This window comes from Lolium perenne, chromosome 6 (assembly GCF_019359855.2).
Source record: "Lolium perenne isolate Kyuss_39 chromosome 6, Kyuss_2.0, whole genome shotgun sequence".
Lineage (NCBI taxonomy): Eukaryota > Viridiplantae > Streptophyta > Magnoliopsida > Poales > Poaceae > Lolium > Lolium perenne.
Genome location: NC_067249.2, coordinates 166,182,676 through 166,208,167, shown reverse-complemented (window position 1 = coordinate 166,208,167; position 25,492 = coordinate 166,182,676). Strand labels below are relative to the sequence as shown.

General features: G+C 42.9%; 2 protein-coding genes across 6 annotated transcripts; both read right to left on the bottom strand.

The window, feature by feature from the left end:
• Nucleotides 1-1,171: 1,171 nt before the first annotated feature.
• On the bottom strand, nucleotides 1,172-17,822 carry LOC127307013 (ADP-ribosylation factor GTPase-activating protein AGD2). Of its 2 annotated transcripts, XM_051337709.2 has the most exons (20): nucleotides 17,661-17,820; nucleotides 15,788-15,864; nucleotides 15,345-15,445; nucleotides 14,938-15,008; nucleotides 10,614-10,676; nucleotides 10,223-10,267; nucleotides 9,976-10,041; nucleotides 9,844-9,891; nucleotides 9,661-9,756; nucleotides 9,540-9,581; nucleotides 9,219-9,434; nucleotides 8,671-8,787; nucleotides 7,926-8,135; nucleotides 7,658-7,744; nucleotides 6,259-6,507; nucleotides 4,975-5,096; nucleotides 4,018-4,108; nucleotides 2,741-3,156; nucleotides 1,897-2,001; nucleotides 1,172-1,467 (listed from the first exon to the last, which is right to left on the bottom strand). In XM_051337709.2, exons 1-20 carry the CDS (start codon nucleotides 17,706-17,708, stop codon nucleotides 1,464-1,466), a joined length of 2,274 nt encoding a protein of 757 aa, XP_051193669.1. In that variant the 5' UTR covers nucleotides 17,709-17,820; the 3' UTR covers nucleotides 1,172-1,463. The 2 variants fall into 2 exon arrangements, with proteins under 2 accessions (XP_051193669.1, XP_071678895.1); XM_071822794.1 differs by lacking the exons at nucleotides 1,172-1,467; nucleotides 1,897-2,001 and having other exon boundaries at nucleotides 3,067-3,738; nucleotides 17,661-17,822.
• Nucleotides 17,823-19,479: 1,657 nt separating this feature from the next.
• On the bottom strand, nucleotides 19,480-23,799 carry LOC127307014 (wall-associated receptor kinase 5). Of its 4 annotated transcripts, none has more exons than XM_051337710.2 (4): nucleotides 22,774-23,799; nucleotides 21,863-22,399; nucleotides 20,973-21,149; nucleotides 19,480-20,887 (listed from the first exon to the last, which is right to left on the bottom strand). In XM_051337710.2, exons 1-4 carry the CDS (start codon nucleotides 23,750-23,752, stop codon nucleotides 19,650-19,652), a joined length of 2,931 nt encoding a protein of 976 aa, XP_051193670.1. In that variant the 5' UTR covers nucleotides 23,753-23,799; the 3' UTR covers nucleotides 19,480-19,649. The 4 variants fall into 4 exon arrangements, with proteins under 4 accessions (XP_051193670.1, XP_051193672.1, XP_051193671.1 ...); XM_051337712.2 differs by having other exon boundaries at nucleotides 20,973-21,125; XM_051337711.2 differs by having other exon boundaries at nucleotides 21,863-22,396.
• Nucleotides 23,800-25,492: the final 1,693 nt, after the last annotated feature.

Below are 25,492 nucleotides of genomic sequence, written 5' to 3'. Positions count from 1 at the left end.
AAAAACTTTTTGGAGCGAATTCAGAGGTGGCGCAGAACAGAACCCGTAATCGAAACCGAAAAACTTGATATTTAAATTTACAGGGAGAATTTTTCATCGCCAACAAGTTCGGCGATGAAATTCGTAGTTCATACATACATAATTTACATGTCAATCGCAAAATAAAGATCAAATATAGGTAGTTCCTCTGCCGCGCGACCTAACGATGAACAAAATTCAGCTTTGGGATACTTACCGATGCCTCTAGGCACGGCGCAGCGGAGGACGGGGAGGCGGGCGACGGCGAGGCAGGAACTGCTCGCGCCTACTCGGCGTCGAGGTCGACGATCTCCTTCTTGACGCAGCGGACGACAGCCTCCCTCTACGCAGCCTCGTACGCGCGCACATGCGCCTCCGCCTTTGAAATGACGGCGACCTGCTGGATCACCGTCGCCTCCTCGTCGTTGTTGAGGACGTAGTCGCCGGAATTGAAGGCGCCCCCTCCTCCTCCTCCTCCTTGCTATTGTCGATGGGCGGCGCCAGGGTCCGGCGTGACCCTCCAGAGGAAGAGCCCTCGCCGCTATTGGCGTAGCGGGCGAGCTTCCCCGGAGGCGTCAGGCCCCAGTTCATCCACCGCCGCGCGCTCTGCTTCCGCGCGCCCTCGGAGTGGTTCCACTTCTTCCGCTTCGCCTCTGAGCGGAAGACAAGGTGGCACGGTGGCGAGTTGCCGCCGCCAATCCCCCCGCCGCCAATCCAGCAGCCTAAAGCTCGCGGATGCGCAAATGCGGCAACACTCAGATTTCTCATCAGTCACGGGGCAGAAGACGGCGGAGCGGCTAAGGGTTTTGGAACCGAGCTCCCCTACACGGCCTATATAAATAAGGGCCGCGCGCGGAGTTTCTCGAGCCCCCGAGGATCTTTTTGGGCCAGGCCGCAAGTTCAGGCTCTATTCTACGCGGCGTTTGGCCTGAATCCGTAAATCCGCCGGAAAAATTCAGTTCCAGCATTTACAGGCAATGTTAGAGTTGCTCTAAATTGGTTGGTCCCTTCCTAGATGATTAACATGTTGTTAAGAGCAGTGGCAAAGAACTAATCACTAGTATTTAGAATAGCAAATACGATCGCAAAACAGCTCATGAAGCGCAAATATATTATAGGATGTACAACAAGCACGATAGCAAAACAGTAGACGGCCACAAAAAATGGATTTGAAAATTGCTCAAATGTATATATGGTATGATATGCTTCACAAAAGAAATACAAACCCAGAGACTATTTGAATAAATAAATGTAATAATGTATGTTTTACTAGCCTATAGTTGTTGTACAACAGAGCGTTTTGCTTCAGATTCAGTAATCTCCAGTGAGTTTGTCTTATCTTCAGATGTACAAGTGTAAAAGACGCTAAAATAGACGCTTTCAGATACAAGCAAGCTTTGCTTGCTAAGGCTACAACAGTACAACCTAAGTATTGTTCAGCAATATCACCTGCACATGTTTTGTTTTCAGATTCAGATGTTATTCAACCAAGTTAATGAAAGTAAAATCAATTAGTGATGCAAACAATATATGCGAACTGGTTCAGTTGATGTGGAATTGTCTCACACTAAGGTAGTGCATGCCATCAATCCTAATTTCCCATAGGGGATGATTTACAACAATAACAACTATGAGAAAACTATAGTAGTACAAATTAATTGCTCTTTTTTTAAACCAATAAACGATCATCTTAATTTTGTGTAGGCAAATGTTGGTTCAGGGTTTAATTGCCTATGTTTGATCTCCAACTTTCCCAAAATAAATGTATGTTCACTCCCAAGAGACTAAAATATAAATTATTGGGAGTTCTAGAAAAAGTAAATCGCCAAAATGGTTCAAATACTTGTGTAAAAAAATTAGCCCTGCTATTGATCGTACCTCACAAATAATATGAACAATTCTTCATCTGTTATTGCTCCTAGCTCCATTCTTCTCTCCAAAGCAGTCAGCCCCCCACCGTCTTTGATTGTTGTTCTTGCACCCCTGTGAAGAAGGGGACTTGGTTAAAAGAGAAGTACTAAAACAAAAATGATCTGGGAGAATATTTATTATTTTCATGTTCTCCAGAGGCAAATAAGAGAATATTCACAATATTAGGTACATCATAGTACTAAAATAAAGAAACAAAATAGAATGTCTTCTGCATATACTGCATTTCCATGATTGGTACTAGATTACTGAAATGTATCGTATAATGATCTGGAAGAGGCGCCAATCAAACCCAAGAAGCAAGTAAAACCACTATACACATTCACAGTGACCTGACCTGATCTACTGGAGGCTATGGTGGCCACTATATTGGTATGAGTGGGCATATTGATTTACGAAGCTTGCATATATGCCATCTTTAGAGTAAAAATGACACACAAGCCTTCATGGTTGCTTTTTACAGTGATCGGTGGACCTGGACATGGGATGATACGTAAATGAATCCATGTATGTGACAAACATACCACTCACATTTGTTTTAAATATTTTAGTTAAAATGATAAAATTTAGCGAACGTATTCTCCCAAAAGGACAAGTAGTCTTTTTTGAGAGAAACAAGTACAGTCTTCTTGTAAAGAAATCAATGAATGCACTTTAACCCTGAAATAAATACAACATATTTAAGTGGAAACAGTGTACTTATGAATTGGCACGAGCAAGCATTACATCTCGAGGCGCTGAATATATTGGAATATAACTAAGCATAGACTATACAGCAGGAACTCAACCTTACCTCTTCAGAAGATGTTTAGTAAGAGCGTCATTACTCTTTTGGACGCAATGGTGCAATGGTGTCCGTCCATGGAAGTCCTGCTTATTAATATCCGCGCCAAAAAGTAGCAGAAGCTCCACTACTAAAGGATGGTCACATTGACATGCTATGTGCAATAAAGAGCAGCCTTGCAGACAACCTTCCGGTTTCCCAGAATCCTCTATTCTCTCGCAAGAGGCTGGATCAAATAATCTCTTGTCTGTAACTGGCAGAACATGGTTAACGTCGTTGTTTAAGTCATCATATGTCATGTTAGGACTCGCATCGGCCAACACAAGAATACGATACACTGCTCTCACATCATTTGTCCTTATAGCTTCCAGTATACCAATAGTAATTTCATTGGCATCTTTGGCAATAAGAAGTTTGTCCACATACTGCATAGAGCATTTACAAGAATGAATTACAGAATGAACACTGCTGAAGGAACAACAACATAGTGAAATAGTCTATATCATATCATAATCCATACATGGAGCTAAATACTATCTCTCCTAAAAGGTCAGCATTACTTCACTGTATCTCTATGAAAGATTGAAGTCTATAGTCAGCCGTTAGACTAATAATGCAAGTTGTAAATATCAACAGAAAGATTATCAGTCAAACAGGCAAGTCATCAGCGATCCATCAATTTTTGTTTATGTATTATACATGCAGGTTATCTCTCCCCTACAGCGCAGTTAAGAATTCAGATTTATAAACAGGTCTTAATTTAGTGGTCCTCCTACCCAAGCAGGAAGAACCAGCCTCCAAAAGGTAAGAGGGTCACCCAGATCGGGTGGTAGCCCAGCTGGAATTCAAATGTGGCCTTCTTTTGCCGGGATGATAAGTAACTGAAGTGCCAGGAATCAGGTCGCCGACTGAACTTTGCCTCCAACTTTAAGGAATGCCCAAAGATTACATACTTGCATCATAGAGGATCCCCATGGTCTACTCTACAAACGGTTGCTAACTACATTCTGCAAACACAGGATGTCAAATTTAATAGCAGGATTGATCTGGATGTGGAATTGTCGTGGATATTAAATCTTATGCTAGCACATCAGACTGCTAGGCTTTCCAACAAAAATACTGGATAACATATACTACATCAGAATAACAACCACTAGTGTCATGCTCATAAATGCAGAAATATTGCCTTTTGGAAACTTCAATCAGTAAATGCATGGCTGGCCATACAATAATCTTTGAGAATATGACACTAGGCTTAGTACTAAAGACAGCACAGAAGAGCTTACCTTTGATTGTATGAACCTTTCTTTTATTGAGAAAGCATCAGTAGGTTTAGGCTTTTCCATGAACAGGATAGCACTATTTGACTCATCCATTCTGCATAGATACAAATTAATATTACGCAGACTGTCAATGTCAAAAATTAAATTAGACAGGATCACTGGAGAAAAGAGCAAAGTTGCCAGCACTCGTATCATATAGAAATATATTTGATGTAGTATTAGATTCAAAGAGTCATTTTCCATCTACTTGGTAGAAAATTAGAATAAGAAACTAACAAAACTCAAACCCACAGGCCACAGATGAGGAACGAAGTAATCTTATTGCCCCCAGACAAGTAACTAGTAACTACTACCTCCGTAGGTACTTAGTATTTTCCATCTCAACTATATCAACTTGTCTAGCATGAGTTGCGACTAGTCACGATTTGTCTGCTTGTTGGTACCCCAGTGACAAGTTGCAACTCATCGACTCATAAAGCACCAGCACCTCTGCAACTCTGCTCCACTATTGGCTTCTATCTACAATGGATAATACTGATATTTCCAATCAAGAGCTTTCCCTCACCCAAAATTATTCTGATACTTCTCCATTTGTATCAGCACCAGATGCATATCAGGATACTGATAATGCAACTCCACAGTATACTGGGGTAACCTAGCTAATGCCTTGAGTACCCCCACCTATAACGAATTTCAGTGCACACTTAAAATTCAATAGAAATTCAAGCCCGAGTTCATTCTGTATATAAAAGAGTCCCAGTCTTCCAGAGAGCTCAAATATTTGCAAAATTCATCAACATACATGTAGAAGTATAAATTATCTGTACAGTGTACACATGATCCATGTTAGCCCAAATTGGTCGGCTGGGATATTAGTCAATCTACAAAAGCTTGAAGATGGAGGTGTGGCTAGGATGAGAAATGCTTAAAATAAATGTAAGACAAGATATATCAACATACCCTTGATCTTCTTTCGGAAGCAGAGCTTCCCAAATGGAATTATTGTAATCATTTCCAAGTGCACGAAACAAATCAATAATTACTGGCTCCCATACTTTCACATCTAATCTCAAGGATCGAACCTACATCAAGTAAGACGATAAGCTGAACTGTTGAAATATTAACCCCGCTAATTTATAATCTTAAAAGCAAAAAAAAAAAAAAAACTATGTACCAAAAGCCCACAAGGTAGTATATATGGCAAAAGAAATACCAAATACAATTGAAGGGTAGAGCTAGACCAACAACGTAGAGATCTTAAAGTGTAGTCCTAGGATGTTCCCAATACTAAATTGCACAAATCAGAAGTATAGCTTGGAACTACATGCATGTATCCTGTGCAAAAGACCACCGTCCGGTCGTTGTACATAATCTCTCTCGTTTAATTGCAACTGGCAATGCCTAGTTGCATTCTCCATCTCATAATCATCCATCACAGTGAAAAGAGCACGAGTTCTTCCAATTCAATCAGTATAGATAATGATGAAAACCATGATGAAAACAGTAGATTCATAGGTTGATTACTGCATAATGGTGGATGATGGTGGTGCTAGGGTAAGTGCCAATGGAATGGTATAGACATAATTAGAGAGAGAAACGAGAAACTAACAGGGGCACTGCCTTTTAATTAGAAGAAAGAGAATTATGATTTACAAAGTGGTTTGCTTAGGGGGCAAGGCTTCAAGCCCACAAGCAGCATGTGGACTACTCCCCAAAGTAAAACATTACAAGAGCTACGGATGCGAATTTCCACCTAAGTCAGGTCTATGGGCTATGGCTTCTGGTATGTGAGCCTTTCCGGTAAAGGCGTGGCGATTTGTTCGTAACTGCATGAAGGTAACGATTGATGGAGAACACCAGATGAAACAAGGAAAAGAGGCAGATCATTGCTTTATGTTCTGGTGGCCAGCAAGAATCTAGATCCTTTAGTTCAGATCTAGCATATGTAGTTTTCTTTACACCACAAAGATACTTTGCAAAGGATACCAAGTACTACCATTGCAGCAAAAGGAAAGGCATAGTTAACACGAGTTCTGCCAATCATCTTCCACAACGACTGTCAACTGGTGGCATCTGGAGATTGGACAGTAATATGCTCCTACTTTTACAGCTTTACACTACCGCTAACACTAAGTTAATGTTTCCAATCATTTCATAAACAAACTTTAGTGAAAGACAGGACCAACCCAATGTAATCACTAAGTAACATAAATACAGAGCTAAATATAGATTAGGATATTGCACCTTCGAAATATGGACTCCAAGATTCCTGTGAGCCCCAGAGCACTGAATACAAATCAGAATACCCAAGTTTAGAGATGCCCAATCAGGATCGGGAGCACGGCATTCTGCACAACAGTCATTTCCAGGGATAGTCCTGAGATGGTTAAGTGCATCATTCTGTGCCTCTGAACTTTTACTCTCTTCAAGAGATGCAAGGTCAGCGGAACTTGCAGAACTATGACTTTCTGCCGCTAGATTTCCATATGGCAGCTGAAATGAGATGAAATCAGGATAAAATCAGTATTGAACAGTACTACTAACTTAAAAGAATAAATTACATAAAAACACCACATTTGGGACAGCCTTCTACTCTTGGGGCAGATTGTGACATATAAGGCTGATGATTGGGTTCAGTGGTTTTGACCTACACTCTTTGATCCCCTCAAGCACTTAGCTTACGTGGGTTGAGCTGTATGATGTGGTGTTGGTCCGGTTTCAGACTTATACATAACCTTCTTTCTATTAATGCATCAAAAGTAAATCTGACATGTCATGCGCACATGTCAGACCTCATGTGGCTCACAGGCGTGCCACACACCCAATGGAGAGGTGGCACTGCAACCGAGGTGTGGTTGATTTGACTCAACCCAAGCCCGACCGAATGCCTCTTGTGGCAGCGTGACCGATACATGGCCAGTCCTGGAAGATGGGGAAGCAAAGGTGGAGCTCGCTGGATCCCTAAACGTTGTATGTGCAAATAAGGGAGCAAGGCTGCAGCCATGGAATCATTGAATTTGTCAAGGGTAGCAGTGTTGGGGGTGAAGGAGAGAGAGAATATACACAGGGAATCGTCCTACCACTCAACGGAGATCATCGGAAGATGTGGTGGTCAGAGTGGAGTGGCTTTGGCATGGCCAGAACGCTGGCAAGGACGTGTGGGAGAGAGAGGTCAGAGGCTGAGAAGCGGGAACAAGAAAGGCTGAGAAGCGGGAACAAGAAAGGCTGAGAAGAAAATGAAAGATGACAAGTAGGCCCCAAATCCATCTCAACATAGAGTCCACATGAGCTAAGCTACGCCCAGCTCTGACATGCAGGCCCGATCATCAGCCTTATTTATCAATCCTGTCACAAGAGTCGTGTTCTTTAGCAGCAATTTTAACAAGTGGTAGGAGTAGTTAGTTGTGTTTGAAGGTTACCCCAGATGTAGTGGTTTTATGTAATTTACTCTCCTACAAAAAAAATCACATGCATGTAATAATACACTAAAATCAAGACAATCTTATGGCAGGCCAAGCACTATTAACTTATAACACGATTATGAAAAACAGATGCTGCAATTAGATATCTCAGCAGTTTTACTTCTACTAAACAGCGGAGTGTTTCTGTATAATGTAACAAAAGAGAAGAAAATGGAGCAAACCTGCGGTGGGAGCGGCGAATTCAGCAGTGATGCAATAACTCCTGTTATTTTTTCGATCCAGTCCTTTTGGTCAGCCTCTGTCTCCGCCTGCCATCAACAAAGTTAGAACCTCTTAGTATCAATTATCAAGAAATCTATGGTATCACTGTTCAAAAAATAGTTTATCATAACAACGTGTTTTTCTTCAGACCTTCAGAAATGTGTTTTCAATCAAATTTAAAATATGGGCTCTAACAGAATGTTCAACATCTGAGGGGGTTACAATTACCTGTAAAGTGTATGCCTTCATGGGAGAGATTACTCTGAAGCAAAATCTTAAATCATTTTCTTCTGCATCCATCTTAATTGTTGAAGTTCTGAGATTAATTGTACGACATGAAAGAGGATCATCTCCCTGAGATGAAGCTTTCTGATTTAAGAATTTGAAACGACTAAAAACACCAGTCCCTTCAGTTGTTTGCTGTGATGCCACCCCTTGCTTCCAAAGAACAAAAGGTAAATGTAAAATAAACAATGTATGCCTCCTTAGAGTAAATTATAAAACAAATCTATGGCATAACTTTAAACACCACACTTAAACAATCTATCACATCTTCACTATAATCACCAATTGCGCAGAAACTTTTCAGAGCATTTTACTATAGCAACATGGCCCTCAGGAAATCAATCCACTTGATGGAAAAAAGATATACATCAGTCTGAATCCTCCCATAGAGAAAGATTAATAACTAAACATAACCAAATAGACCATTCTAATTGCTGGAAGAGAAAAGTAGCAGAGTATATAAGTGCGATGAAAACCAGGAGCAAGGATATAAGCTACTATAAAAACATAACATTCATTACAAATATCAATGTTTTACACAAATATGACTGCATGAATAAGACGAAACATAAATTCCTACAAAATACAAGTTTACAAACTCATGCAAGCAAAATTAAAAAGCTCAGGAGATCGCCAAACTATAAATGTATAACTGCTAATTAAGATTGCATACCGATTGTTTATTTACCTTGTTCCCATAGTAATACAGAGTCCCATGACTGTCAAGAACAAAATACCTCCGCTTCCACTCTCCTCGTAAATTTTCAGAACGCTTAAAGAGATAACCTTGTTTAATTATTTGAACCTGGTACAAAATAAATATGAGTTAAAATAGAATGAACATGGAGCCTAGTTAATTACAATAAGAAGATAACAGAGGAATACAGCCTCTCTAGGAATACAGTACTAGATTTACGTGTGTTACGTGTGTTATATCCAGTGTCTCTAGGCTTGTAAATACTCTCCACTTTTCAATGAAACAAGACGCAATCCTCTTGCCTTTTCTCGAGAAAAAAAAGAAGAGAAGGATAACATAGGAATACAGTACTAGATTTTGAACCCAACATCATAGTTATATCTTGTCAGATCCCTCTTTCAGGAACAAGTGCATATACAAATCAAGCACCATATTAGAAAGAAAGGTTGCCGGCAATTTGGACACATTACATCATACTATCTATTGGCGATAGGTTCTCTTCAAAGCATTACGTGGGGAAGCAATGAACAATTACTTACCTGGCCATTGGCAGTTGACTGCATCAAGGCTTCAATCTTTTTATAGGATTGAAGACCAACAACATGGATACCATCACCACTAGTAGATGTGTTTACATTACTAGCCATTCTCAAATTTGCTATTTCTTCTTGAGTTCTAAACTCTTGAATTCTCTTTGCAAGTTTATCTTGCTCGTTCATAGCCATTTCCTTTGATTGTTGTGCATATGTTAGAACCTGCATTAAGACATTACTGTTAGCACATTCATCGGTAACTTATGGATAACGGTTATTAGAATGAACATTATCGATTAAAACCAATATAAGGAACAATTACTGAACCTGGTGAATGAATGGTTCCATTTGGCTCAGTAGTTCAAATCCCTAGAACAAAGAAGATAATCAAGAAGGTCTCAAGCAACAAAACAACGATAATCGCTTAAACTGTAGAGAGTATCCATGCCTGCTTAAAATATCTCAGATGGGCATCCATCACCGCACTTATTGATTCCAAGAACTCGTACTTCTTCTTTGCTTCAATGTTTGCAAGGGCGTGCACCTGAATTCCTTACATTGCAGGAGGATCATTGGCGTGTTATATGATTTCATAGCAATGCTAGAAAGAAGAAAAAATGATGATACATACTAAGTTAAAGCGGGATCTTTCGAAAGCTGACTTGCCATTGTGTAAATCCTGTAAACATGGGATTAAGGAGCTGGGATGCACACTGCAAATCTGCAATTATATTTGACTATGAAAAAAGTTGTCATAGTTTACCTCTTCAAGTCCTGTCACTACTTCTGCTCTAGTCCCTTTCCGCACTGACACAAATTTTTCACGTGCCTGGAAGCAAGATAGAGATACGACATTAAGTAGGGCACAAATTGTATAAATTTAGAATATTAAAGAAAATGTTACTTAGGAATGGGCTGAATTGCTGCTTTATTTGTGGTGCACCACATGCCAACAGGAAGAAATAAAGAAGAAAAGTAAGCAATGACATAGCTAGAAGTCAAGACATTACCTGATCATAGCCCACTGTAGCCTTATCCAAACGCTGTCGACAGTCCTATATATAGGCTGAAATGTTAGCACATAATATTAACTTAACCCATGTGTTAATTAACTACATCAAAATCAAGACAGTCAATTAGGACAGTAGGGCAAGCATAGTCAAGGGAGCATCAAGCATTGAAAATAATTTTAAAACCATGTCAGATTTATTTAGAGCCTACCCCAACTTGTTTGGGACTGAAAGGCTTGGTTGTTGTTGTTGTCAGATTTATTTAGTTATTGAAGTTTGGGCTCAAGGAGCAATTATTAAGGCATGAAAAAGAGGAACATGCAAGTGTGGGTCAGTGAAGAATAATACAATATTTTGGTTGCAAAGAGGGGGGGGGGGGGGGGGGGGTCACCTTTGCATCATGCAGATCCTCGTTAATAAATTGCGTTAAACGTTCACTGAGCATATGCTCAACCTGTTTGGAGGGAACAGAGTGGTAAGGATGTTACAGATATTCTGATATTCACTATAGTAAATTAGTATTGTTATTTTATTACTACTTAAAAACAAATAAAATTTGCCAGTTTCCCATAAATCCGTACATGAAGGTTTTGTGAGCCCAAATGGAGACTTCGTTACCGGACCAAGAATATCCTCTTTCAACACATAATTCAGGTTCTGGATGTATGCAGGTGCATCAATGCCAAGTATATGAAAACATCTTCCAAAAGCTTTTTTCAACTGATTAAAGACCCTAGAGGCCTACTTAGAGACAACCTAGCGCTTCTACTGATGTATATTTATCATTCCAAAAGGATTCCTTGGAACTTACAAACTAGTTAAGGCTCTATAATTGAGTACAAATGCTGATGTGTTTGAACGATTCTGTGGCCAACCTTCACCATTTAGCTGTTCGGCCTGCAATTGCGACCCTACAACCAGGGGTGTTCTACAATTTACTCGTTGGTAATGGTAAAACAGTTCATATCTGACAAGATAACTTCTGTTTTTTCAGAGAAGAATGGAGAACCTTCTGACTGAAAGAACAGAGATTATTGTATCAATATGAGGCCCACAGGGCATATATTACAAGACACGCAAACCCTACACAGTATGCAATAATACACTTGACATTATAAACATAATGGAAGAGAAGATTGACTCAAAGACCCTTTTGGCATTTCCTTCCAATGTTCTATTTCTTGCAACTAAAAGATGTACAAACCTTCACAAATTTAGATATCCTTGGCTGGTAACTATATTTTCATGGTTTTGCCAATGCTCACGTTTAACTCCGCCTATGCCTTTTAGGAATAGCCGGTCCCAAGCCCGGGTAAAGCAGGAAGGTTGTGATAGGCTTGGCGAGCAAACGTAAAAACCAGCCACTCCTATGGATATGAAACCCAATAGAATTTCGTTGGGCCGTAACCCTCTCAGCGACACGCCATATCGGAACCCGGGTGTGGTGTTAAATGAGCAAGGGCTGGGCCGCCACCGCCTTAGTGGCGCGCCATATCGGAACCCGGATGTGGTGTTAAATGAGCAAGGGCCAGACCGCCACCGCCTTAGTGGCGTGCTACATCTTCGCCCAGATGTAGTGTTAAGTGAGCAAGGGTCTTTGCATCTCTCTTGACAGATGCGAAGGGCCAGGAAGCTAGCCGAGGCAAATAGGTTGCGGGTGGGTAGTTGGAATGTAGGATCCTTGACCGGGAAGCTATGGGAATTAGTGGATGCTGCGATCAGGAGGCGTGTAAATATCCTTTGTGTCCCAGAGACTAGATGGGCGGGTCAGAAGGCGAGGGAAGTCGAGAATACCGGCTTCAAGCTTTGGTATTCAGGTTCAGTAGGTACTACGAACGGCGTAGGAATCCTCATAAATAAGAGCTTTAAGGATGGAGTAGTGGATGTTCTGAGAAAGGGGGATAGGATCATCCTAGTCAAGCTAGTTGTTGGGAATGTTGTCAGTGCTTATGCCCCACAAGTTGGGCTAGACATAAGCGCTAAGAGTTGGCACCACGATAGAAGCACAAGCAACATGGTGAAGTTCAAAGAGGCCACGAAGAATGCAAGGTGAGTTGTGAGTGGAGTAAGGGGGCGGGCCCATGAGGAGCTATATATGGTAGACTAGGTACAAAGGAAGGCAAGAAGGATATCTATAAGATGGCGAAAATTCATGAGAGGAAGACGAGGGACCTCAACAAAGTGAAATGCATCAAGGACGAGGCTAATCGACTTTTAGTGAAATATGAAGAGATCAAGAATAGATGGAGGGAGTACTTTGATGGGTTATTCAATGATGGGAATGAGGGCACTATGCCCAAGCTAGATGACTCCTTTGATCACACCAATAGGCATTTTGTGCGGAGGATCCAAAAGCTTGAGGTTAACGAGGCCCTCAAAAGGATGAAAGGAGGAAAAGCCCTTGGCCCTGATGATGTTCCAATTGAGGTGTGGAGAAGCCTTGGAGACGTGGCAATAGTATGGCTAACTAAGCTTTTCAACCACATTCTTCGGTCAAACAAGATGCCTGAAGAGTGGAGAAAAAGCATATTAGTACCTATCTTCAAGAATAAAGGAGATATTCAAAGTTGTATTAACTACCGAGGGATTAAGCTTATGAGCCATACTATGAAACTTTGGGAGAGAATCATGGAGCATCGCTTGAGGAGAGTGACGAATGTCACTAAAAACCAGTTCGGTTTTATGCCCGGGAGATCAAGGCGATTTTATTACTTCGCCAACCTATGGAGAGATATAGGGAGCAGAAGAAGGACCTACATATGGTCTTCATCGACTTGGAGAAGGCGTCTGACAAGATACCAAGGACGGTCATGTGGTGGGTGCTGGAGAAACACAAAGTTCCAACAAAGTACATTACTCTCATCAGAGATATGTACGGTCGTGTTGTGCCAAGTGTTGGCGCCGGTGATAGTGAGACCGATACCTTCCCAATCACGATAGGACTACATCAAGGGTCAGCCTTGAGCCCATACATGTTTTCCTTGGCGATGGATGAGGTGACCAAGGATATACAAGGAGATATTCCTTGGTGTATGTTCTTTGCTGATAATGTGGTGTTAGTAGATGAAACTAGGGCCGGCATGAATAGGAAGTTAGAGCTTTGGAGTCAAAGGGGTTTAGACTTGGCAGGACCAAGAGTGAGTACATGCGATGCAACTTTAGTGGTGTTGGTGGCGAAGACGGAGATGTCAGTTTAGAAGGAAAGATAGTGCCCAAGAGGGACACCTTCCGTTACTTGGGATCAATGTTGCAAAGCAATGGTGATATCAACGAGGATGTTTTCCACAGGATGAAGGCAGGGTGGATGAAGTGGCGGCAAGCATCTGGTATCCTATGTGACAAGAAGGTCCCACAAAAGCTAAAAGGTAAGTTCTATAGGACGGTGGTTAGACCGGCGATGCTTTATGGGGCAGAATGTTGGCCCACTAAAAGACAACATATCCAAGAAATGAGTGTTGCTGAGATGCGCATGTTACGATGGATGTGCGGACATGCAAGAAAGGACCGGATTAGGAACGAGGTATTTCGCGATAGTATAGGGTGGCACCGATCGACGAGGAGCTAGTCCAACACCGACTAAGGTGGTTTGGGCATATCCAGAAGCTCAGTGGAATTCTAAAGAGTATGGAGGAGACTAGAAGGGGTAGAGGACGACCAAGGTTGACGTGGGTGGAGGCGATAAAAAGAGACTTGAGGGATTGGAATGTACCTAGAATCTTGGCTCTTGATAGGCCTGCATGGAGATCAGCGATCCATGTGCCGGAACCTTACTTACTCGCTTTTTTCTTTTCTTTCTCCTTGTTTTGGTTATTTCTTCTGTTGGGCTTCATATCTAGCCTACCCCAACTTGCTTGGGAAAAAGGCTTTGATGTTGCTGTTGCTGTTGTTGTTGCCAATACTCACTCTTATGTTAAATATGTAACATTTGACCACCTCTGCTTTCAATCTGCTCCACCTACAGGCTTTACTAACTACCCCGTCTGTAGATGGTTTGGTTCATAGCCAGACTTTGCCAATACTAAGTTTGACAAGTGTGTGAGAAGTTAGCACAAAGTTCACTCTACGACAGGTGGACCATATGGATAATAAAGTGTGGCACTGCTAAAGTGTGGAAATAACCAAACACATACTAAACTGCCAAACTTAGGCTTGGCAAAGTGTGGCTAGAAACCGAACACCCCCTCAAGTATGCCAAACATTGCACCGCAGGTGACAAATTGTAATAATTTTGGACTGCAGATTCAAATCTGAAAATAAAAGGAAAGGATAGGTACTGCAGAGGTAAATGCTACCTCCATTCCGAAAAAGAAGACGTATATTTTTTTCCAAAGTCAAATGGTGTAAACTTTGATTAAACTTGTACAATAAACTATTAACATTTATGAGACCTAACACACATGATATGAAAGTATATTGTATGATGCATCTAATGATATTAATTTTTATTATATATATTGATAATTTTTTCTATGAGCTTAGTCAAACTTCAAGTTGTTTGACCTTTAGAAAAATTTATACGCCTTCCTTTTTGGAATGGAGGTAGTACAAACTAGAATGGTACAACTCATGCCATGACTCAGATGGATAAGCTCAGGATGTGCGAGCTGAGAAAATAGTAACAGCAATATTATTTTCCAGTAACTTATTTTCCTGTGGGTGAAGTGAACTACAGATGGAGCGAAATGGTACATGTCAATGCTATATGATCGTAGTACCTGAGAACGAAGGAGCTCCTTGTATGTTCCAAGCTCCCGAAAAGCAGTAGTGAACTTGGACATTACAGGCCCTGCAACATAATAAGAATTTGGAACTTGAGATTCCCCCCAAATCTTAAAGATAACATGGAATCACATTTTATTGAGGAAAATTGTTGAATCTAACTCGTGAATATGCATGGTATCGATCATGTCTCCGGTTGCAAGAACTGTGCTTTAAGTAAATTAAGTATACTACCCGCAAAACAAACAAAAAAGTAAATTTGAGTATACAGAGCACCCACCACTAATAAACAAAGGGGCACAAAATATATAATTTAGAGGGATAAACTCAATGGCTTTCGTACATATAGATGAGAAAACAGGTAGAAGTAAGCAAAAGAAACATCAGGGATTTGTCAAATAACCTCCAATGGCAACACTAACAGGGTCATCTCGACCAGCACCAAATGCTTCTAGGGCGTCGGCAAATAGTAGATCTCCAGCATATCCTTCATCAAGTGATCCCCTGAAACTAAGGCTATTAGGAAACAAAGCTATACTAAAGCAGAACCTTGACCATAAGCCTTCTTATTAATCTTTTAATCCTAGAAACAATTTAAACTGCAATAATTATATACGTAATATGACAACAAATATAGCTAGAAGCAGCAAAGCAAGAAAGGGGCAGAAGGTGGGACTTAAGGAGAGAATTCATTAATGCGTATACTTTTACAGGCAGTAGAGGTTGCTATAGTTCCTCTATTCTACAACACCAATCAGTACCTTTGTGCAACATTTGAGGCTACTGCTTTACATTTACACATAAGATATTTACAGTTATGGAAAAGGAGTTAGGAGAGAAATGTACATGAATCTTTTACACCCTTTATGAAGATTTGAGCACCGTTGTTTCAGTTCATCGGTAAGTTGTTCCAAAGAATTGACCTATGGATCAACAGAAAGAAGTCAGAAATAACTTAAATTTATGTCTAAGTTTGATTGACCTTTAAAGAAGAAAGGAAATTCTGTGGGCAAAAACGAGAGAGAAGTTGAAAGGGAGTTTTGCACTCCAATTTATATTTTCAAACATTGAGACCAATGTCCAGAAAGGCTTGATTCAAGGTGGACTACTATCTTTGTGAACTCAGTATTTCTACAAAACAGCCATTTTAGAGAAAAGTGGTTTCTTTCACACTAACTATAACAGAATTTAATCAGGAGTAAAAGTAGCCAATGAATATATATATATATCCAAAGAACTGTAACCAAGGGCATTTTGACTTACAGATGAAACCTATATGTCAGATAAATATATCACTGTCAATTGGTGATGCTGATCCAACAGCACGATTCGATAATTCAGAGAAGCACCATCGATATTGCAGGGCAAAGTACACATTTGTTCTTCCACTTTACTCCGGGACTAATTTTGTCCCCGTGCAATACGAAGGGGCTTGGTATGAATAGATGTTGATTTCGTGTGGGCAGTCGGCTAGTCCCTGGATGACCTAGCAGTCAAGTAAACATCTATTTGTCCCACCACGTCAATGTGCAGTATTAAATGACCCAAATTTGAGTGCAGCGGGCCTCATATATTATTAGTGAAAGTATGGTATCAAAATGAGGCTCAGGCCATAGTAGTAAAGAAATACTGTCTACCGATTAAATGACACCAGCACAGACTAGACTATATTATAGGACGCCCGCACTTTGTGTTCTTGCAAAAGCAAAGTGGCTTACACATAACGATTGTTGTTTTAGAGTGCTATTTTAATGAATTCAGGTTTTGCGGTGGCCTCCCATTTATTAAACAGTTCTATAGTTGCATATATATGATTTCCTCTACAGTTGTAATTTAACTTTTAAGCCACAGAGTGACATTGAAGTTTTAAGCGACAGAGTGCTCTTTTGGATATGCTCAAATTAAACATTTATTGAAGCCACTAACAGTAAATAATTCAATAAAGCAAGTGAAAATAAATCATCCTAACTCGGTAGGTGGCACAATAACAGTTCGAACCCATCATTGCAGATCAAAGGAGAGGCATCACAGAGCTAGCAAATTTCACGAACTAAATTATCAGATAAGGAGTATTTTGTTCATTGAACCTACAAATTTTGTTCAAACATCACAGAGCTAGCAAATTAATACGTAGTATTTGGCCAGCAATAGCAAGCCTCCCAATTCTTGAGCCTACAAATTTGTTCAGACATGATCTAACGTTGAAGAACGTGACAAGCAACAAAGTTTGATCCCAGACACAAAAGTGCAGCAGCTTTCCAAGAAAACACTGTCTGCCAGGCTGCACCAGGAGGGCAAAAAGGTGACAGAAACGCAAAGTCCTCCTACTTGGTAAGCAGACTAGAATGCGATCCACTCATGCAGCTAAATCAGCAACAGCCTACTGACTTGTCTCGATCCAACACGGAATCTTATCGAGCAACCACTCAAGAGCCCCCGCATTGCTAATCCTAACCCATGGACACCCACGGAAGCACGCGATCCAGTCGAGATCTTCCGAGTAAAAAAAAAGACGGTGCCGAATCCCCATAATATCCGCCCCAGCTCATGACGAATCATCAGAGCTCGAAATACAGCTCAAACCCAAGCACGCGGATGACGTGAATCTACCGCATCCGCCCGAGCGAAAGGAAGAGCCAAGCGGGATCTCGCCAGGCCAATGGGAAGCGAAAAAGATACCCCGGAGCCCCGATCGGGGAGGGAGAGAAGAAGGGGGCACCTGCTTCCGGAACATGGGGGAATCCTCGAGCTTGGTGAAGGCCGCCATGTCTTCTGAGGTCGTGGAGTGCAGGCTGCTGCTGTGGAAGGGAAGGAAGCTCCCAGAGATCTGTGCGTGGGCGTGGGCGGGAGGTGGAAGACAGGAAGAGGAGTGCGGTCGGGCGGTTGCTGTCTCTGCCCATACCTGGCCAACGGGCCGGCACGGCCCGGCACTGGCCCGGCCCCAGCTTCACGTGCCTGGCCCGGCCCGGCACGCAGGCGGCCCGTGAACTGGCGGGCCGTGCCGTGCCAGCCCACGTGCCCCGCTCCCCGGCCCCGGCACGGCACAGAAGCTAAGCGGGCCGGCACGGCGGCCCGTTTGGCACGCGGGCTCGGGATCGCCCCGCGAAATATACCTTAAAGGAGCACCGAATCACCCCTACACCAGCAAGGTTTCCCTGGTCTGTTGGTTAACTGGTCGTGTGAGAGGGCAGAGGTTGCGGGTTCGACCCCCCTCAGACCCTATTTTGCTGAAAATTAGGTGAATTGTGGCGTGCTCGCGTGCCCTCACGGGCCACGCGCCTAACGGGCCGTGCCGGGCTGGCACGCGTGCCCCGCCCTCCGGCCCAGGCACGGCACCTGAATTTCGCGGGCCGGCACAGGCCCGGCACCTTACGGGCCGGGCTGGGCCCGTGACGGGCTTTTTTCGCGTGCTGTGGGCCGGCACGCCAAAGCCCGGCCCGTTGGCCAGGTATGTCTCTGCCTGTCGCTGCTCTCGGTCGGTTAGGTTCCGTTTCCGGGTTGCTTGGGCTCAGCTGGGCCTTGGGCTGGACAATGGGCTAGGCCGGTTCTGATGTAGCGTGAGGCTCACCAGCCCATTCCCCACAGAGAACAAATCCACTACTCTCCAGCGAAAACGTTCGCCTTCAGAGCCGGCCGGCACTTGCAGCGCCGCCGCTCCTCCTCACCGTCATCACGCCGTGCCGCACTTCGCCGCCAACCGGTCACGGCGGTGTAGTGGATGGCTCATGCCGAAGCGAATCGGTACGCTCCCTTCTCCCCGGAAATTTTCTGGTAGCACATGGGGTAGGGCTAATGGCTCCTGCGCATAGGCTCGGGATGGAATACTCTCATCTGATGTTAGACGGTCGAGCTAAACCCTGATCAAGATGTACAATGTGGCACGGTCATTTGAAAAGTTCGGGTGTAGATCATGATGTGCGATCCAGTGTGTGTTTTGTGTTGTGCTTCCGTGGATAGGATTCTGTTTATATGCAGTATCTGAACTTCACAAATTTGCAAGTACAGCTCTGCAGCGCCGTGAGTGGAATTGTTTTGTGAATGAAAAGATGCCAAAGGCGTCGTTCTGCCACATTGTGCGAACATGTGCAGCAGAAGAGTAACATGCCGTTTCCACGTGTCATGGTTTGTATGGCTTTGCCTACTAACTCTGTGTTCCTCACTTTCAAGTAATCAGTCATGTTGTTACTAATGCAGTAATGCTATGTAAAACTGCCGCAACATGGATTTCTTATGTTGTGGAGTTAAATTATAATACCATGAATCACTAAATTAGATCCGGGAACTTATAATGTGAAAGCCGGAGATGGGCACTGGCAAAGCTGGACGAGAATGGCCAGAGCAACTTCTTTTGTGTGTGTGTAGACAGGAAAGATGCACGGGCCTATACCCTACTGTCTCTACTCACCTGAATCTTACTTAAGCAAAATAACTGAGGCTGGAGGTGGCGGTCCCTCTCGCTTGCACATACTGCCGCTGATAGAAATGAGTAATCTCTTCGTTGGCAACATTGTAAAATACATTATTTTCACAACCATAGCTTTAAATCTGACGAGTTGTCATCTTATTAAAAATTATACACCTGAAATAAGCTACAAATATAATATGGAAATTTACATTACATATGCTCTCATATAACTGGACCTCATACATTACCTATTTTTTTCTATAAAATTATAGGGTAACTGATCCAAATGTGACACTATCCGTGCTATCGTGGCAAACTGGCTGAAGACATAAACTCTTGCTCCAGACTATACCTTTCAGAGATGCCTGCAGCTGTTAAACCAACATTATTGATAATATTGCCCTGTGCATCAGAGCTGCTGCCATTTGGACACCAAGATGACTCAATCTCTGCGTCATTTCTGGGGGAAGTTTGGCTCCTTAATCTTGTAGTTCTAAGGATTTGCAACTTCATTTCTACCTCTTTCATGGTAGGCCTTTCTCTGCCTTTAGTCTTCAAACATGCTGCTGCGATAGAGGCCATGTCATCAATTTCATTCTGCTTCGCTTCTTCGATAACTTGGGGATCCATGATTTCCATTAGAACTCCCTGTTGAAGTCCTTCCACAAAGTAATGAGCCAAGCTTTCTTTTCTATCTTGGTCATTAAGAAAGATTGGCTTCTTTCTTATCAGAAGCTCCACTAGTATAACTCCAAAACTATAAACATCACTCTTCTCGTTCAGTTGCCCAGTGTGGTAGTACTCAGGATCTAAGTAACCAAATGTGCCTTGTACAATGGTTACTACATGTGTTTCATCAAGTGATAAAGATCTCGAAGCACCAAAGTCAGAAACCTTGGTAGTAAAGTTGTCAGCTAGGAGTATATTGGCAGATTTGACATCTCTATGAAAAATTGGTATTGCGGCAGCTGAGTGCAGATAAGCAAGAGCACCTGCAGTTTCTACTGCAATCCTAATGCAATCATCCCATGAAAGCAAGCATTTAGCACTTACATCAATGTGAAGAAGATCATGTAGTGTGCCATTGGATATGAATTCATAGACCAACAACGGCACCTCTGTTTCGAGGCAACAACCAAAAAGTTTCACCACATTTCGATGAATGATTTGTGATAGGATGGCAACTTCGTTAATAAACTGATCAATCTCAGTTTGCTCCACTAGCTTGGACTTTTTAATTGCCACAACACGTTGATCAGATAGGATCCCTTTGTAAACTGTGCCATGTCCTCCCCGACCAAGAACACGACTGGCATCAAAGTTGTTGGTTGCCTTATCTAATTCCTCTAAGGAGAATATCTTTGTTTTATCTGTGGTGCTTTCATCTAATATCAGTTGTTCCAGTAATAGGCCTTGATTTTTCTTGAAGTGTGTCCTTCGAATCCTCTTTTGTATGCCTTTTTTCCACTTGTTGATGAGTACGGTTGCACCTAGCCCAAGAATTATGGAACCTAGGCCACAACCAATTCCAATTGCAATACCTATACATCATGTAGTTGCCGTGAAAGAGTTACACATTTTGCAAGTTGCAATTGTATTGAGGTGCTTAAATTTGTATGGTTTTACCTAGAAGAAGATTGTGTCTCTTAGCTGATGTGACACATCTTCCTTTTAGTATATCAAAGTCTTTTCCATGAGTGCAGCCACTACAATTATAGCCTCCAGGATAATTTTGGCATGTTCCGTTGCAAATATTTATCAACAAACACTCGTTGATATCTACAAATAGTAAGTAAGCACCGACTGATAGCCGAAAATAATTTGTAAGAAGGTTGGAAATAAAGCTATGGTACACTTCGTCTAGCACCCATTCTACATGCACATCTAATTATTGTTTCTAAGTTCATGTTGCCAAATACTAACATTATGCAAATAAGTGTTTGATGTCAGATATGTTGATATTATTTCAGTGAGATGAAATTTACATCATTGTGTACACTACCGAAGTCAGGGAAGTTTTCATGCATTGTAAAAAAATGGCATACACAAGAAAAAGTATTGTGCAGGTATTCAACATTAGTTCAAGCAAGAATTAAGATCAAGGATATTTTGGCATTTTTTTCGAATTATCTAGATGCTAATTCTAAGTGCGGGGTAGAGTCATATTCCAATGATATATTTTCTTAGATGATGAAAAAATCATCCTTCTGGAGTCTGCATCATATGATTCACACAACCCAGCCGTGGTGTATGAGTATGACTTCACGACTGGGTCTTCCGTATTCTGATTGATGACTAGTGTTTTGGATAGATCATGTAGTTAATATAAGTCCATTATGATGTCCACCTCCAAAATGTTAAGGGAATCAACTATTTGGAACAAGATAGCTAAGGATGTGTATCACATGTATCATGTTACATGTTTCTCTATTAATCTTTTAACCTGCCATATCCTGTTCCATGAGAAATCATGTGCGTGATGGATGAAAATTTGTATGGGAAAACTGTGTGGTTACCTTTGCAGCCATCTGACGTGTATGGATTTCCTTCAAACCCTTGTGAGCACTTGCAACGGTAACCAAGCTGCACTGTTGTATTCCCGAGGTCATGGGTGACATTGACGCAAGTGCTATTGACACTGCGGCATGCGTACACACCCATTTTTTCCTTGCTCATAGCTACCGAGCATGTTAAATTTTCGACAGACCACCACATCTTCATATCGAATTCTTGAGATAGGTATAGAAGATCATTCAGAGGGTCGTCTAGTATTGTCCCAGACAGGCCTATTATAGCCTCCACGATGACTTGTTCATTGTTGTAGTTTGAATTGCTTTGTGTGGTTTGAACATTCAGATATCCCTCATTCACTGAAACGTTGGCCACAATGTATTCGACTTGTGCCCGATCAAGAATTGTGATGTTTTCTGATGTACAGTTAAGTCGAAACTTGTCAAGAGCATAGCAACCTTTTTCAATTCCAAAAGGGAAAGGAATGCTCATATTCCCACATAATCTCTTGCAACCTTCTTTAGGATTGGGACTGTAACCTGCTCAAGTTGGGATGCCATATGAATTTATATTAAATGCTTGTAAATAAAAATGGCCATGCTATCCAGAAATAGACTAGATGTACAATATGTGTGAATTGACCTAAATACCACTATAAAAAGCAAGCATCTAACGAAACAAGAGTTGTGGTGATACTTCTGGTTTGATTCATCTGAAATGTTTAACACAATTTCATAGTTTTTCATCCAATGGTTGTGAAGAAACACAGTACCTTCCCATATACCTCAACTGTACTTATTACCTCCTACCTTGCACTTTTATTTATTTTGTATATATTCATACTACAGATTGTTTGTATGCTTAGAATTTGATCTTATGTGACACTTACTCAGCAGAGAAAAGAATAGTCTCAAACCTTGACTGCAGCCGTCCATAATGTAAGGATTGTCCTCTAGCACCAAGTTGTTGTCAGGGCACCAACACGTGTATCCTCCAGAAGACTCATCCTGGCAAGCGCTTTCATAGTTACAAGCATAGTTCTCTTTGTTCTTCATAGCACTTTCACAACTCGGTTGGTCCGTGATGGCTATGTTAAAGAATGCCCCTTGGACATTTCTTGTGTCTACCCGACTTGAGTAGATGTCACTCATATTAAATTTGTAATCTTCTGCCAGGAAAACTTTTACGTTAGAGGGCACTTCACCTGATAGTGTTGAGACGCCACCATTGAGGCGGCCAGCCATGATGCCAAAGGATGGCACGGCCTGTCCCAAACGGATGGAACAGTAGCCCATCTCAGGATCACCGGGGAGGTATGGCGATGCTGCATTATTTGCCTTCTTCATGGCCTCTTTGTCATCTAGGCAAATACTCATGCAATAACCGATGGGATGGTTCGTATCATGGCCGAACAAGTAGACGCCCACGCCGCAACCAACAACGTACAAATAATTCGCTACTCCACCGACCGTAACACCTTTCACAGGGGCCTCCCATGACATGTTGTTATAGGTGTCCATACCTGATATCATGGTAACGTTGAAGTGGACAGCAGGGGCATCAATTCCATTTTCTCCAGGAGATATGTCATTGATCTGGATAGTACTATTGCCCAGAAAGAGCCTCGGAGAATTAGCACTGTCGTCGCAGGTGACCTCAAAGCCTTGCCGGAAGCAGCCCGGCCCTATCCCGAACGGGTAGAGGATGTCAACATGCCCGCATCTGGAAGGGCAGCGAGCCCGAACCAGTTCGGCAGCGGAAGGGATATGGAAGATGCCGCCCCTTCCTGCCGCTCCAGCCTCAGCGGCCGATGCTCGCTGCACAGCTGCCACCGCCAGGCTCACCAGCAAAATGAAGTAGTATATGGCGCTAACTAGCACCTTGGTGGAGCTCATCGCTGTTGCTCCGGCCGGGTTGTGTGTGGTCGTGGTTGGTTTTTCGTGTTATGCGATGGGTCAATATATATGCGTGCGATCCCCGAGTCTCAAACCCAACCCGCTATATCTTGCATTACGCTGCCTGATCAGTGGATGAGTGGGAGGGTTAAAATCTGGATGTGGATGCACGGGATTAGTCCCGTACGTCGGATCGATGCTACGGTCGTCGCCGGGGTCACCGGTACTTACGACGTGCCTGACCGGCTACCCAGCGGTCGTCGCCGGTTGCTATCCTGTACAGCTTGCCTGATGATGATATGGCGCATGGCGAGAACCTGGGTGCATGTGAACCCACTTTTTCAAAAGTGCGTTTGTGATGTAAAAACATGTTTTAAAAATCGAAACACAAAATGAATGCAAAGGTGATCTCAAACATGTGCCTTGGACATGAGTTTCGTGATGAAAAAATATTTTATTTTGCCTCGGCAAAAAAGTGAAATTTTGCAGGGCTATATAGCAGTATATATGTGACATATTTTTTCTTTTGTAGATTCTGAAACAAAAAAATGGTTCCTCCGCGAAAACTTTCTACGCACACATGGAACATGTATACGTACCCCGTTATTTTTATTTCAGAATTTTTTAACATTTGTAAAATGTATTTCCCATCTGGGTTCACGTGCACCCAGGTTCAACTGGAACTTTTCCGCATGGAAACACAGATATGATTTCAGTATGCTACAGTCTGTTGTGTCTTTGCCTCTGATATTTACCTCTAGCCTAGGACTAGCTCTGTGGCTCAGCATGAGGATACTCCGTGTAATGCGGGGTACAGCCGAGAACCACACTCAGCTTCCGGGTCACCTTAATGGCGAGAGTAGTAAGAGCATCTCCACCGGTAGCCCCTAAATAGGCGTTAGTAGGGTGCCGGCATCTCTGTTTGGGGGGCGCCGGCACAGCATCCTCTATTTGGGGATGCTGCTCCCACACTGGCGTCCCCAAAACGATGGCCCCGATAGATTTAGAATTTTAAAATGAAATTTAAAACTGAAATTCATAGAAATTTATATGAAGTTCATACAAAGGTAGCTCGAATTTAAACATAAACTATCTACTGGCCGCCGTCGGTTGGGCCGCTCGACGGCCCTGCCTCGTCGTCGTTCTTCGTCATTGGCGCCTGCGACCGTGCCCGCTTCTCCTCCCTTGCTTCCCGCATCTGGCGGTACAGCATGGCGGCCGGTGGCGCAGGGGCTTGCCGGCGGTGCTGTCCCCGCGCTTCCATCCTTTCCCGAGAAGCGGCGATCTCGGCGCGCCGAGCCACCTGGCGGGCGAAGGCCTCGTAGTGCCGATGGACGTTGAGTTCTGCGAGCCTCTGTTGCTCCGCCGCCATGAGGCGGCGTCCCGCCTCCTCCGTGGCCTCTCGCTGGCCACGTCGTTGACGAACTCGTCCTCCTCCTCCATCAACCGCTTGTACCGTTGCGCCTTCAGCGACGCGAGGATCGCCGCCTGATCCGGGTGGGCGGGGACCTACGGCGGCTGCCCCGACTGCGCTGCCTCCTCCGCCGCCTCTTCTTCTGCGGCTGCGACGTAGACCTCGTCCCACGCCGCGAACCGTGGGTCTACGTCCTCGTCGGTGTTGTTGTCGGTGTCGGCTTGCGGCTCCGGCTCGGGCTGCGGCTGCGGTGGTGGCGGAGGCAGCGCGTGGCCGTTGAGGCCAAGCATGGAGTAAGTGGTCTTCAGACGGCGAGGCATTTTGGT